The 16,102-nt window shown below is 39.6% G+C and overlaps 1 protein-coding gene across 2 annotated transcripts in view; it reads right to left on the bottom strand.

Annotated features, from left to right (window-relative positions):
* NAA16 (N-alpha-acetyltransferase 16, NatA auxiliary subunit) overlaps positions 1–16,102 on the bottom strand; it is a 38,819-nt gene that overhangs the window by 12,451 nt on the left and 10,266 nt on the right. For both annotated transcript variants that reach the window (XR_010068043.1, XM_063304563.1), the window contains exons 2-11: positions 14,456–14,540; positions 13,234–13,338; positions 11,580–11,737; positions 9,935–10,069; positions 8,749–8,902; positions 5,887–6,006; positions 5,238–5,333; positions 2,756–2,862; positions 754–826; positions 418–587 (exon numbers count right to left, since the gene is read on the bottom strand). Coding sequence is in view for 1 of the 2 variants with exons in the window: in XM_063304563.1 (XP_063160633.1) it covers positions 418–587; positions 754–826; positions 2,756–2,862; positions 5,238–5,333; positions 5,887–6,006; positions 8,749–8,902; positions 9,935–10,069; positions 11,580–11,737; positions 13,234–13,338; positions 14,456–14,540 (1,203 nt within the window). In the remaining variant the exon portion in view is untranslated. The remainder of the gene's footprint in view (positions 1–417; positions 588–753; positions 827–2,755; positions 2,863–5,237; positions 5,334–5,886; positions 6,007–8,748; positions 8,903–9,934; positions 10,070–11,579; positions 11,738–13,233; positions 13,339–14,455; positions 14,541–16,102) is intronic.

Raw genomic sequence — 16,102 nt, 5'->3', positions numbered from 1 at the left:
TGAATCGTGCAGTTCCCATTGATTTTGCTTACCAGAAGCCAGCTGAGAAGGTTGAAAATGGCGATCACATGACCACGGGAGGCTGTGAAGGTCATAAATGTGAACCAGTTCCAAGTGCCCAAATCGTGATCATGCAACCGCGTGGAATGCTCCAATGGTCATAAGTGTGAGGACCAGTTGTAAGTAGGTTTTTTTCAGCACCATCGTAAGTTTGAACCATCACTAAAGAAATGGTTGTTCAGTGAAGATTACCTCTATTTTCTACCTGGGCTTAACATTGTTGTCTTGAGAGTTCAGGTCAGATCATCCTGATCTCCACTATCTACCTTTGACTTCAAGTGCATTATCAAGTTATATGAAATATACACACTCTGATTACGTATTCTGAATATGGGATATTTAAGGAAGCGTAATTACCTTATAGATTTTGGCCTTCAAATAGAACAACTCTATTAGTGTTGGAGTACTAGTAACAGCAGAATTAATGTAATCCAACGCCAAGGAAAACTGGCCAAGCTTGTCAAAATGCTGTGCAAGGAAATAACGAACCCAAAGCAGCGTCGTTGGAGGTTCCTGCTCTCCATTTTCTGCAACAACGTACACAACATTTCACAACGCTTAATTTGGAAGTATATTATTAAAACGCTTGCTTCTTAGAAAACGGTTCCCTCCTCGAAGATACACCAGTCCAGATTACGCTCATTAAACATTAAACATTGCATTTCAGCTACATTCCTCAGCACTGAAGCTTACCATGTGGACTAAACAAGTGACAGGTTTTCAAAGAAGTTTCGTAACCCATAACAAGCTCTTGGATTGTTGAAATCTACAAAAGAGAGTTAAGAAGTTCATTTCAAAATGCTCCTGCGGTTACCGTCTTAATTAACGTTCATTCATTCTCCAGATAAACTAGCACATCACTTGACAAACAAATAACATTACCCTTTCTAAATTGTAAAGCAAGGTACTTTTTGTATAAGTCACTACATTCTTGAAAACACTCCCCTGGAAAACCATTAGATGGCGACAAAGAGAGTTGCCTGCATCTCTTTGCTGCCTACTACAGGTTGTCTCTTTCTGCAGCAGCCCTAGTTATTTTCCAAATAAAATGTTGTGTGTTTTCATTCTTTCTTTTTCTTGAAGTTACATTGAGCGCTATACTTTCGCCTTTTGAACAAGACCATACTTTCCCCACAGGTTCTATTCAACAGATTTCGACAGAAATCGACGTTATGTGGAAAACAGGCAGAGTGGGTATTGTACAAGTTTGCATACAAGAAAAGATGTGTGGATTCATACCGAAGATCCACCTATTCCTACATCTTGTCACAGCAGCCAGTAAGAAAAGCCTGCAAGACCCATGAAATTTTAGTAATCCATTGCAAATCTGAACAGAACTGCCACCAGGGGCGAAGCCTATTTAAGGGTTCCAGCCAACTAACCATAGATTTCCCAGGATACTCCAGGCCATTCTCTTCCCTTGCAAAGAGATACTGCATAGTCAGTGGCCGCTAAGGATGCTTACCTTTCACTACAGTGTGTGTAGTTTCTCACTTTAGGATTCTGATTCAAAAATATTAATAATAATAAAGCCTTTTTTTTTGTACTTCTATACCTCTCATAATTTGCCCAAGCCTGTTCCCATCTCCTTGTTGTGCAATTTCAGCAACATAAAGATGGTATTCAGAGACCAGGTTGACTGGTAGCGTTACAGAACAATCTGACTGTCAACTTTCAGTAGTTAAACCACCAGTATACAGTAGATTATATCAAACATGCTAATTTCAGAGATGAAAAGCTGAGGGAAAAGGAACAGAGGGTCAGAGAGCAACATGGTCCTGCTTGTTTGAAAGTCCCTTATCAATTTTTTGCTTGTCACTGCAAAATTTAGCATATGAGGGAGAAAACTACTGGCGTGTTTCCACAGCTTGTATTTGGCCAGTAGAGTTTGACATGGAATCTTTTCAAGCAATCACAATGCATCACTCAAGTGAACAATCCGAATCAAAGAACATTAACATCTAGTTCTATTTTTCCTGCAGAAGTAGAGGAACTGGATTTAGCAGGAAAAAGAGCAAGCCATGGGGACCTCAGTGAAGGGCCAAATACAGGTTATTTTACATTTTGTCCAGAAATAAATAGCCAACTATTTTGTCTGCGTGGGTGTGGGTGTGTCTTCCAGTTGACCCTTGGCAACTGCCTGGACAAGTCCTTTCAGTTTTTTTGGCAAGATTTTTGGAAGTGGCGTGCCACTGTCACTTCTTCAAGGGCTGAGAAGGAGTCACTGGCCCAAAGTCACCTTAGGCATGAAAGCCAGCTGGGTGACCTTGGGCCAGTCGCTCTCTTTCAGCCCAACTCACCTCACAGGGCTGTCGTTGTGGGGAAAATAGGAGGAGGAAGGAGTATTAGGTATGTTCCTTGCCTAATACTCCTTCCTCCTCCTATTTTCCCCACAACAACAGCCCTGTGAGGTGAGTTGGGCTGAGAGAGAACAACTGGCCCAAGGTCACCCAGCTGGCTTTCATGCCTAAGGTGAAACTTTTGGTATTATCAGTCTGGTTTCTAAACTGGATGAAAATATCCCACCCAGTGGAAGCAAAGCTATAGAAATCAAACTCATGAAGACAGACAAAAGAGTAACAATTACTGTTAAATGATTTGTAAAATACACAAAACTACATAAATGTGCTTTTATATATCCGTGTCCATGAGCATGTGCCGTGTGCATGCACGCTGGGACTTTAAGAAAACTGACCTTTTCTGTACTGTAATACAAAGATTTCAAAGTAGTGAACAGAGGTGGGCAGCCTTTACTGAAGTTAACCCTCAGGAATTTATCCATTAGTTCTCTAAATTTTTCACCTAGAAGCAAAAATATATTGGTTATATTATAATCACTCAGGGTGTTCATTTTGCATAAGCAACTACGAAAAAACCTAAAAGATACCAAAAAAATAACATTTTGAGAAGTTAATACTGTATCTTGCATTTCTCTAGAAAAACTGTGGAAATTTGGTCAATTTGCATAATACATACAGGTTGCAGCTAAGTAACCTGAACTTTAGATTGCCGGGAACAAATTCATTTTCAAAATGCATAATGTATGTGAAGGCTTGCTACTGCCATCTAACCCCTCTGGATGGAATCAATGACAATCACAAGGCATTCAGTCACTACATAATGGTAGTTGTTAAGGAGAGCCTGACCCATTAAAACTGGTGGCTGTTAGCTGCTGGAGTACATCAAATGCTAAATTGGCTGTGATTATACAGAATTATCCAGAAAATATCCAAATATGTGTAAGAATCTGACACTAATTTCTTAGTTTACAAACTTCAATTTAGAAGGTGATGGGAGTCAATCATTTTATAATAAACACCTAATTCTTATGCAGCTAGATGAGCATTCCACACTAAGTCCACTCACTGGGCTCAGGGAAGCCTCAACAGAACTTTACAGGCTTCCAAAAATTACTTCCTTCTCCATTTCATAAATGCTTGTTTATATTAACTGTACAAGGTTGATACTTTCTAGGACTAACTGAAGTTGCCTGACAGTAACACCTGCCATTAAGGATAGGCAGCCCCCCAAAATACTACAATAAATATTTCAGCTTAAGTTGGGGGAGGGAGCCAAACCGGATTCCAAATCTTCTGGAGGGCTACAGAAGGACATCTGGTGGCACTATGGCATCACCAGATGGGCAGGGTTGAATTCTTTTTTGCCCTCCAGGATGGGTTTTATGGGGTTTCTAAGGTGAAAAGAGAAATGAGATTCATTTTCAAACAAACTACTCCCATCTCAGAGCCTAGCCCTGGCCTTCCAACCTTCTTCCAAAATGGCCTGAAATCACATCACCAAATTTGATCATTTTGCAACTGAATTTCAGGGATGCAATATTAGAGGCAGGGGGCACCTATGCAGCACTGAAGGAACCCATGCTTTTCAGAAACAAGGCTGGACCTGCATTGAGCACTGACGGTGAGCAGGAGGGGGCCCCTATCCAGGCGGAAAAGTGCATGCGTAGTTTAGAGGCTTTGAACTTTCCTCCAGAGAAACTCAGAGCAGACCCGCCTTGAGTTTGGGGGTTTATCTCTGTGGGTTTCCCATGTTTTTCAGTTTGGCAGGATTTTCTGTCTACTAGAGTAGCTCAATAAACACTAGAGACCAAGATACCATCTCAGCGTGGTTCTTCACTCGGACTAAGATAGGACAGGACTATGAGAATCCCCAAACTAGGAACATAATTATTTAGGGGGATACCGGTTGCAAAACAGGTTGAACGTTATTAACTGGACAAACTATTTCCCGCTTTTCCATCTTGCCTCTACTGAATTTCAGTTCCCTGGATTCCATCTAAAGTACTATCTTGTCCCACCATCTCATCTGGTAGGATGAAAAGCAGAGAAAGAACTGAGTGCCAATCGCATAAGGGTGCCACTTCAGCTCACATTCTGGATCACCTCTCAGTGGCTTGATGGAGAGGCTGAAAGGCACGAGGAATGACATGAAGACCCTGAAATTAAAACCGCGGTGGACTCCACATTTTAAACTAAAAATCAAAACAGGAGTAGATCACAACAGTGTAACACCTCCACGTAGAAGAAAATAAAAAGCTAATGCTTCACACCTTTACTACAAGGAGCTTCTGTATCTGCCCTTTACCACTCCCAAATACCTTTACCACATTCTTGTGCCCTTACAAATGGGGGTCCTAGCTACCCTGCTGTCAGTGGCATTGATGGGAGATTCAAACATACTCCCCACCAAGATACTGCTCAGATACTGAAATTGGATCAGTTGCACAGGTATGTTTGAACCATCCCATGTATCTTCCTGGGAGGTTGGAGAAAACCTCCCCGCTAATCGTCAACCACGTGGGTGGGTTCCAATAGGTAACTGTGTGTTTCCTATTCAGTGATAAATATCCCAGAGTTCCCAGAAGACGGCTTGGTGCCATAGCAATAACTGTTACAAGTTATTGGATCTGAACAAAATCCAGCTATGCACAGCTTCTGTTAACAGCTCTTAAGCGTCTATGCTGGATGTTTTGCCTCTGAAAATTGCCTTTTGGCCTATGAGTGTATCTAAACAAAATAAAATATGTCTTGTTAAAACAAAAAAGAGAAATCTTCTACCGAAGGTGAAATGCAAATGGAAAAAATAGCAAGCACTGAAACTGAACTGAAGTTTTTTAAGTATCTTAGAGCGGTACTACAGAAATAATGCAGCATTACCTGTGACAAAGTTTAAAGGTAACCTTCTAGGTGAAACGGCTCGTGGATGTCGCTTGCCTATTTCTTCGTACAATTCTAGCCTCTCTTCTAAAGAGTCTATTGATGGATGACAAATGTAAAATTGGAGGTGTTAAGTCTTAAGTCATACAGTTCAGGAACAAACAACAATGTAAGACACTATATCAATAAGGCTTTATTGAACTGAATCCAATTATTTTATTTCACTTGCCTGAAGTTTTCCTGTTCGCCGAGGGTCCGTATCCATACTTGTGAAAACATTAAATCCAATACTTTTATTCCATTTCTACAAATCACTTTACAATTCACAACTACTTCATTAAACTAGAGAGTTCTTGTGTGAATCATTGATGATATACCTCATCGGTTAGCATGCCATCCCAATACGTTTTCCATTCACTTAAGTTTGGATAACAAACAACTGAAATAGTTAAATATCTTGTGTTCAAACAGGGAGATATTCTTTTTAAGCATCTTTTTATAGTTGCACTCAAACACTACATTGAGATATGGAGATGAAGCTTAGAGAGATTGTACTGAATATTTATTTCGCAAAACGTAAGGCTCCTATGCCCCATATTTTTCAAAACCCCCAAATGCTTTAGACAAATTGCACAATTCCACAGCTTACGTGGCTGTAAAGCTTTTTCCAGGCCTTCGTAGTAACTCCAACTTTCTGCATTCCGGTCAATAAGATCTTTGTATGTTTCAGCAGCTTCTTTGAGGCGTCCCAAATTCAGCAACATTTCCCCTGTAGCAATAATATAATCACACCTGACTTCAAAAATGGAAAAGCTTTGGAGGCTGAAAAGGCGCAATTCTTTCATCTGCTTCTAAAGCACTGGCTGGTAACAATAATAGAACACATAATTTGACACCCACATGGTCTCCCCAACCATCATAGGCCATGGGCCACAAACAGTGCTGATGTAAGAAACTGGTCATCATAACTCTCAAAATACTTTGCACATGGGGGAAGCATCAATTGATTATATTTCTATCCTACCTTTCCTCCAAGGATCTCTATGAACCATATTAATCTTTCCCTTACAACAATTTTGGGCAGTGTTATTAGGCTAAATGAATGAAACAAGTGAATGAGAGTGAATGAAACAAGCGCATGAATGAATGAGTCAAGTGAATGAGAGTGAATGAAACAAGTGCATGAATGAATGAGTCAAGTGAATTAAAGTGAATGAAACGGCCTTAAATGAGCTTCATGACTGAAGGCAGATTTAAACCTGGGTCAGGTACAGAAGGCTCACCACCACATTATAGTGCCTTTATTGATTGATTGATTGATTTGATTTATATTACCGCCCCTCTCCCCCAATGGGGGACTCTGGGCGGTTTACAATAAAAAAGATAAAACATCTAAGCCTCAGTCACAGTTTTAAAAACATAAATAAGATAATAAATATTAAATCCAAGGGGAGATGGAATAAGAATTATATTTTTATTTTACTCCAGCTGCATGGTTATGCAAACTGACTTGAGAATATGGCCCACTCAGTAGAGTGAGGTTTTATTTCTGAATAAATATGCATAAAATCACAGAGGCCCAAAGCACTTTTTCCAGGCTTCAAATGAAATCTTTGGACTGTGAGATCTGAAAGTAAGACTTGGCTAAAGTTTTCTAAACGAGAGCCGGTTCGGTGTAGCGGTTAAGGCACCAGGCTAGAAACCGGGAGACCGGGAGTTCTAGTCCTGCCTTAGGCATGAAGCCAGCTGGGTGACCTTGGGCCAGTCCCCCTCTCTCAGCCCTAGGAAGCAGGCAATGGCAAACCACTTCCAAAAAAAATTGCCAAGAAAACTGCAGGGACTTGTCCAAGCAGTTGCCAGGAGTCAACGCTGACCTGAAGGCACCAAAACAACAGAATTTTCTAAGGACTGAGAGTGCTAACATGGAGATGTACATAGCCAATGTCTCCTTTTCTGGGAGGTCAGTTTAATTTACTGTGTTTTATACTACATTTCAGCAATCCATTAAGGGCAGCATTCAGAATTACAAGTTAAGCACAAACTAGGTGTCTGTGTAGTCATCAGGAACTGAGTTTGACTTGAGGGAGTACGTCTTACAAAGCTGCAGTTCAAAAGCGAAGAGAAATAAACAGTGTAAACCCCTGAAACAGTTAAGCTGCAATGATATAAAGTGAACTGTAAAACATTCCAGAGGAAGGGGCAATAGTATCCGTGGGTGTGGGTGTCAAAAGGCTGGAGTATTGCTCTTTTGAAAGAGCAGGTGACATTGATGTACTGAATATCCCAGAGGAACTGGGCTTGCATCACAACGCTCTGTTCGCCATTTTGACAATTCTGATAACACCCTGCAGATGCCTTCGGAAAGCGGCCTACGATCTCTCTTTTCGGCTTCCCTTTTCTGGACAGGAAATATCAGCGTTGTTAAAAAAGACAGCCCAGGAGACAGGGGCTGCTTGCCTCACCCTGAGTACTTCTCAGTGGTGTAGGTGGCTAGATAACAGCCACATTTCATTCGGGTGATGCAACTCCACCCCTTAACATGCATTAAGATGTTGCACACATATATGAATGGGGTGGAGCTGGTGTTGTGACAGCATGGCACCGCCTCCCTCATTTGGACAAAAGCTGTGGATCCTGCAGATGTCTCTGCCAGTTATCTTCTCAAACTGGTTCCAGCATTTTGGGATTTGCCAGCCAGTGACAAAACCCTGAATTGAACTTAAGCTCGCTATCCAGGAATGGCTGGGCAAACTTCAGGTAAACAGAATGAGGACTGAAGAGGAAAGAAAGAAAGTACAGGTAGTCCACACTTAATGACCACAATTGAGACCGGAATTTCGGTTGCTAAGCAAAGCGATCATTAAGCAAATCCAACACAATTTTGCATGGTCATTAAGTGAATCACTGAGGTTGTTAAACAAACCATGTGGTTGTTAAGCAAATCACACAGTTCCCCATTGATTTTGCTTGCCGGAAGCCAGCCGGGAAGGTCAAAAATGGTAATCACGTGACCACGGGATGCTACGATGGTCATAAATGCGAACTGGTCGCCAAGTGCCCAAGTCGTGATCACATGACCGCAGGGACGCTGTGAGGGTCATTAAGTGTCAGCACCGGTTGTAAGTCATTTTTTCCAGCACCGTCTTAAGTCTGAAACATCACTAAACAAATGGTCATTAAGTGAGGACTACCTGTAGGCCACATCAGGAGCAGCTGCAGCTAGTGAATAAAAGAGTGATTTGTAGTTGAAATCAACCAGCAATCTTTTAGATTGTTAGAACAGCTCAAATTGTGCCAATGTGTCACAGCAGGGGTATAAAGGACAATTGGGATGATAAACCTTAAGCAGCTAAAATGCTTGAAGAAAGTGATACTTTCTAGGTTACCAGTTTATATAAAGGGATGGCCAAGGATAAAAATGAACCTCTGATTTAAAGTTCTGTAAGAAAAGAAACGTGGATATGAAAAAAAAAATTGACGATACAGGCGTATGAAAAGAAAAAGAACCCACCTTTAATTTCGTCTACCATGAGTTTATCACAGATTTGCCTCTCGTACATTTCTGTGTGTTCCAAAGCTTCTTGAAACAGATCTGCTTCTCTCATCACTTGGTTCTGGTACAGTATTAATTCACTATATTCGTAGTCTATTTTATTGGGGGGAACCTAAAACATAACCCAACAGCGAATACGTAACTGGATGGGAAGCATTACTACATCAAAAGGCTTTTTAAAAAAAAAATAAATTAGCAAAGACACCAGGAGGCATTAAATACATGGCAAGCAAACACTTGAGTAAAAATCCGCACTTGAAACATTTCAAAGTCGCAGGTGATCTGCTGGACCATTTCCTCTATCCTACTGGACTTCGCTCTGGTGAAGCTGCCTTTCAATACGGGCAACTTCACCATCACAAAAAGGCTGTTTCAACTGGCAATGGCTGTGCTGGCATTACAATATATTTCTGTTCATATTAGCACCATTGTGGCTGGGACAGACTTTAGCCCTAACCCTTTGATAAGCTGTTTATAAGCCTGAAAACTTACTAAAAGATCAGTATAAGGATAGCCCTTCTGAGTGTAAAAATCAAAGCATTGCTTTGAAAAAATTTTAAAAAATTAAGAACGGTTTAACATCTATGTCTTGGACTGTATTTTTTTATTTAAGAATATTTTTATTGTATTTTAATGACTATTTATTCTTGTTTTATTGTAAAACACCCAGTCACTCTTTGAGTGAGATGGGCAGTGACTGACTCTGAAACAAACAAACAAACTAGCAGGCCACTAACTTCAGATGAAGCTTCACTGAACTCAGTGGTGAATATACCAGAGGTTGTATTGTAAATTATACAATGTAAGGAATGTATTTCAAGTTGCTTCATTAGCATGCTCTGTGCAAAGGTCACAAGTCAGTTTTGAAGAACAAAATTGCTTTATGGAAAAAGCAATTCCAGTAACTTCTTGAGTTTTTTTTACTCAAAATGCACATACGATGTTCAGTCTATTCCTACTAATGGAAGCAAAAACTATTAATTAAAGCAGAATTTCATTTTAAAAGCTACACTTTCTCCCCTTTAGGCCTTGGTGATGTAATTTTTGAATGCAGTAGAATAGAGTCACTCTCACAGAGCAATTCAGCTACTTTAAATTTCTATCTGTGGACCTTAGGATGGATCTTTTCTGAATGAAATCTTACCTGCTGTGTTTTCCTAAATTCTTCTAATAGTTTTAAGGCCATGTCATAATCTTTTAACAAATGATATGCAATTGCATAGCCAATCCACGATGCCCTCTGAGTGGGCCGAAGCTGGAGTAACTGATATCTGGTCTCCTTTGAAGAAACAGAGAACACAGCTAAAATAGTACTCCAAATAAGGTACATTCTTAATAAAGGTTTAAAATTAATGATAAAAAGGATCAAAACCATCAGAAATACCAAAGAAGACTGCCTCAGAAATCAGCCTGGGATGTTCGTTTATTAGTTTTAACAATCTTAGCGTTAAAATACACTGTCTAGATAAGGGTCAGGATGAATCCCAATTCATGGCCGCTGGCAGAGATGTTCTGTTGACTGACTCTACAATCTATCTACAGAACAGAAAGAAAATGACTTTTATCTGCCCAGAGTCACTGGTTTGATACGGGCGGCTATATAAATTGAATGAATGAATGAATGAATGAATGAATGAATGAATGAATGAATGTATGTCTATCTACTGAAATGTTAAAAGGGAGGAGGGGTGTTAAAGGAATGGAGCAAGGACAAAACCAGGTTATCCCATTGTCAGTCCACACCAGTGTTTCTCAACCTCGGCTGGTTTTAAGATGTATGGACTTCCATAATTCCCCAGCTTTGCTGGCTGTTGAAGTTCACACATCTTAAACCTGCCCAGGTTGAGAAACACTGATCCAGACAATCAAGGAGATACCTACTGTTACCAGTACAAAGAGAGAATTAGCTAAACTTAGCCTTGCTAATTCTACAAAGAGTCTCCCCAAACCACAGTCTTCCCTCTATGGGTTGGGAAGAGTTTGAATTCAGCACAGAGTCAGTCAGATTAATACCCACTCAACCTGGGCCAAACCTAGGCAGCAACACCTGATCCTAACCACACTGACTAGGAAATAAATGAACAATCTGTGGTTAAAACCGCCGCCCTGGCATTAAAGAACACAAAGGGCAAGTGGTGAAGCTAGAACTCCAAACCAGCTTGCAAATTTTCTACCCAAAACATCCTTTCGTATTATTATTTGTTTGCTATAATTGCGTCTATATTTCACTTAATTGTTCCATGGAAAGCCTTGTTAGCTGTCTTAGGTCCTCTTCCCACAGCACTCTCCACCCATCTTGAGTTGGCTGAGAACTACACCGGCATAACATTTACTTCTCCGTTGCTGATCTGTATCCTGGTTCTCTAGTTTCTCTTCCTAGTTCTTCCTACTTCCCTTGACACTTATGAGTAACAAAGCCTAAGCAATTTTACACCCCATGAATCTGCCCTTGGCTGGTGTCAAATAAGTAGGAAAACACAACTTAACACAGATGCAGCTAAGGATGACTTATGGCTGTTTCACTCATTGCCTGGAGACAAAATGAAGGCAGGTTTGTGCCATGGTTAGAGCCGGGTAGAAAAAAGCCCACAGATACAAGATTTAAAAAAAAATTAAGGTAATACGAAAATAAATCTAATATGTAACTTTCCATCTAATCAATAGAATTCAAGCGTCTCTCTCTCTTAGCCCTACAAATCCATGTAGCATTTCAATATGTGCTAGGTTCTGCACAAAAACAGATTTAAAGGAGATAATGATTGACTGATTGATTAAACCTAAGTACTTACTCTATATCCTTCAAGATCTCTCATTTGGATCTGCAACAGTGAAAGATCTCTTAGGATTTGTAGATTGTCTTTATCTAACTTAAGAGCATTTCGATAGCACTTAATCGCTTCATCGTATTTTTTATCGGAGCGCTGTAAGAGTCCATACACATGCCAACCTAAGAGAGTTAAGGAAATGGACAGACCCTGTCTTCTGAAGACAAATTATGCAAATGTTAATGCAACTCATTGATCACAGGATTGGTGTTAGCCTTATGATGTAGTCCAGACAAGAAGCACACCCAGGAGTACCAGCTCTTTATTTACTGAAAGGCTACATTAGCAGAATCTTGCAAGTCTGAAAGTACATCTCTCCCCCCCACCTCTACAGCCTAAGAAACTAGGGAGGGCCCCTTCTGAGACATTTCCCATACCCCCATTCCTTCTGTGGGCTCAGCTGCCTCTTATCTGACTATTGCCTAGTCTGGGGCTCTTCCTCCTGTCTCCCAAAGTCCTTCCCACATCCCATTACAGTTGGGGATACTATTACCACTCTTTGTTATGAAATTAGCTACAGGGGTGATCTCTGATGTGGAGTAATAATACTGTTTTAATGCTCACATACAGTACAAGCTAAGAAATTATTCTGTGCTAACAGTGTAGGTGTACAAATATATACTTCTTTCAATTAAAGGTTGTACAGAATCACTTTCTAATATGGAAAACTTACATTTACAGGCTGTTTTGTGGCACACAAGGTCAGACTCTGGTTATGACGTGTCCCAGCATATGTCTGTTCTTCCCAGAAGAGTTTCCAAATGCATTCAGTTAACTAACACTACCGATTGGTACAAAAATCAATTGGTCTGGATCCCAAATCAATAGATTCCAAATATACTGTATGTCTTATTATCACAATATGACACACACACACACACATGCTGGATATATTTCAGTTATATGTTCTTGCTCCATTTTTTCAGTTATGAATTTCTGCAGTAGGTAAAGGGGTGTCCTCAGATCCTCCTGCCGTTTTAACAAGTGGTATTTGAACCCAGCACAACGAGTTCCATTTTAACAGAAAAACTGCAGAAGAGTTTCTTAAGCTAAAAATCAGTCCTGCTGTTTTGGAGTTAGTGCTGGCACCTAGGAATATAAACTCTGCTAGAAGCTAGAGGGAGATCTGAATCTACTTAGAGATCAGTACCGTTGCTAGACAAAGATCTTAACCCCCAAGGTTAAGAACAAATCATTACATGCTCTAATGTCAAACTAGTCTACAAATACAGCAACTTCAGTTTAGCAGTGAAACTGAAGTATATCTGACACAAAGACATTTCTCAATGCCTTTCTACAGCTGAGGCATCTTTCTTGACTTTGCGCTGATGACTTGCATCTTGCAAGACTGAAGACTGTGAAAACTCTGAACAGGAACCGCTACTGTGACTGTGCAATTTTGTGACTTGTTATTTATTTTTTCTCCCCTTCTTCCAAGGAGCTTAAACCTTAAATTCCTCTCCTCTTCCTCTGCACCCCAATCTGGTAAGGTAGAGTAGTCTGAAAAAGTCACTTCGATGAATTTTACGTAGACAAGGAATTTGCATATTTCAGAATAAAGTTCAAGGAGGGAGAAGAGACATATTAAGCAAAACTGGTGCACAATTTCAAAGGATACACACGTGACTTTTGACATCATTACGAAGCCCTCTACGAACAAATTCATACGCGTCTTCTTTTTTTCCTAAACAGTTCAGTGTCAGCCCTTTCATAGCTAATGTCTCTGAAAAAAAGATGGTATACTTTCTGAGTAATGAGTCAAAGGATACACCAATAACACGCTTTAAGGAAGTTGAACTTTCCCAAAGACTGCTTGGGGATGCAGCAATGCTGACATAAGGCTGAATTTCCACGCTCCCTCCCACCCGCTAAAGCACAGCAATCTGCAGACCCAAATGGTCTTCAACTCGCCTTTCAAACTGCATTCTGAAGTGAGGATGACATGAAAGCTGTTAAAAATGAAGATCCTGCTATAAACTCAGTTGCACATTTCTGCTTTGTAGGACAGCATGCTAGTCCTTCTCCTGAATAGGACAGAGGAACACCCCTTCCCACCCCTGCCCCACATACAAGGCAATTTTGGATCAGCTTTTAATTCTTTTCAAAAAGAAACAAGCTATGATCAGCTACTTCCACCAGAGATTCGTTCAAAAGTTCTCCCAGTTCATGTATCCTTTTGGAGACCCCAGATACATGTGAAAGCAGAAAGAGATGGTAGGGTGGATGACATTACTTCAGGCAGCAGATGATGAATCATATTTGAATACTCTAAGAATACTAACACAAAGGGAGGTTTTTTTTAATGAACTTTAAGTGCAAGGCATGTCCAGGTTAAAAAAGCAAGCATACACAGAGACAAAACTCTCTACAAAAAGTAAATCATTTTTTTTACTAGTCTCCTCCCCATTATGGAAATAGGCATAGATCCGCTGAAAAAATATATCACGCAGGTTAAAATGACTGAATTCACCCTGTCATTCCCTTCTGCAATATGTGTAGATTAGGCCATGACTGAATGCTTTACGTTCCATCCTTAAAATTAGTATTTTAAGTTTGAGAAATGAAAGGATTGTCATTTTCATTTGTATTTTAAAGTTCTGATTTAGGATACAAAACACCACCTCGCAATTGTAAACACTTCATCCACCTGGTCACTAGATGTATAGTATTTTAGAGCATCATTGCACCAGCACAATGAACACAAGCTTTGAGTTGTCACAACAATGGCTGGGTGACATCTATAAACCATTTGTGAGGAAACTGCTTTTGAATATCTCTTAGTAAACAAAACATCACTGCATCGTTTTAAGGAAATAAAGTAACCAAAATTTCAAATGTACCTCCATGTTCAGCAAACTTTGGATTAGAGAGGATCATCTTACAGAATTTGAGTCCATTTTTGTATTGTTTTTGTTCATAACATTTCTAAGAAAAAAACAAAAACAGAATGACAAGTAATTAGCAGATCAAGTCAGCAATACCCACACAGACACACAAAAACTATATACTATATTTGAACATGTACAAAGGTATTCTACCAGTTACTTATAAATATGGAATATAACTTCAAGGAGGTGTCCGTCAGTCCTGACCAGGGAAGAGAAGTCAGTTTTCTCATTCCAATTTGCCTTTGCTAAACTGCTTTTTGTGCACTTGTTTCAAATATGACTGTCCAAGCATTGTAAAATCTTGGCTGTTTTTTATTTGGCAACCAATTTCTGTTAGTACAGTAGCCATTCCACTTGGCCCAAGAAACGAAGTCAGGACAGATAGTTCCATCACGTGACTCAACGTATTTTTTTAATGTTAATTTATGAAGAATTGACAGAATTGGCTTTTTTTTTTTAAAAAAAAAACCTCTTATATTTTACATTATTTCTCTTTGCTTGATAGCCTGTAAGGAACTTTTTAAAAAATCTTTGCGTGTTACCTATATACTTAACTCATTAAATACGAGAAAGAAATTACTTCTCATATGAGCAAAAATATAAAATTTAAAAAAAAGACACCAGAGATTTTGCTATCAAGAAACATGTAACTAATCTTCTATATTGTACGTAGTTCATAATGTACTTGAAATTCTTAGCAGTATAAATTGCCATATCAAAAGGCAAAAATAATTTGAAAAGCAATTAATTAGATTCGAAATTACTCTTTATTAATAAGTTCTAAGAAATTATATGTTTGCAACTGTGGTAAAGAAGTCCAATAATTGTTGGTGGCTGGATGAATTAATTCATTGTAAACCTCTAAGACAGCATTTCTCAGCCAGGGTCCTGTGGCACCCTAGGGTTCCAAGAGAGGTCACCAGGGGTACCCTGGGAGATCATGATTTACTTAAAAAAACATTTCAAATTCACCTTAAAGAGGTAAGTTTCATTCCTTATTTTTAGTTCAAGAACACTGCTGATGCATATATACAGGCCCACAAATGAAACGGATATAATAATTTTGTACCCTCTGGCCTATATTTGAGCCTGAATGTGCAGGGGTTCCCCGAGGCCTGAAAAATATTTCAAGGGTTCCTCCAGGGTCAGAAGGTTGAGAAAGGCTGCTCTAAGACAATCTGAAGTAGTCTCACAATAAGATATACTTATCCTCCAGCTGTAATGGAAAATTACTTTATTCCAGTTGCTAAAGTAAGCCATTATCCCCTTATTACTGAATGTGAACATCATGTGTGTACATGAGAACTAATGAACTTAAAAAATGTTGAGACTTTTTGCAAAATTGTGGTGCGTGTAGATTGTTACACACTGTCAAACTAAAATGGGGAATCTGATAATTGATTATTAAAATGAGCGATACCAGTTTGTTTGTTTGTTTGTTTGTTTGTTTTAATAAGCATATGGCATAGCAGTTCAGTGTTCATGCTGCTTTTTCTTGCTGGGAAATCCTTGTGAGGTCCAGCAGCCAGATGTGTAGACTATTTAGCCATGACAAGTCACGTTGCCCGGGGTGCACCCTGAGGAGGCTAGTCTACATTG

This window comes from Candoia aspera, chromosome 5 (assembly GCF_035149785.1).
Source record: "Candoia aspera isolate rCanAsp1 chromosome 5, rCanAsp1.hap2, whole genome shotgun sequence".
NCBI lineage: Eukaryota > Metazoa > Chordata > Lepidosauria > Squamata > Boidae > Candoia > Candoia aspera.
The sequence above is the reverse complement of the archived record's forward strand: the minus strand, read 5'-3'. Positions and strand labels throughout refer to the sequence as shown.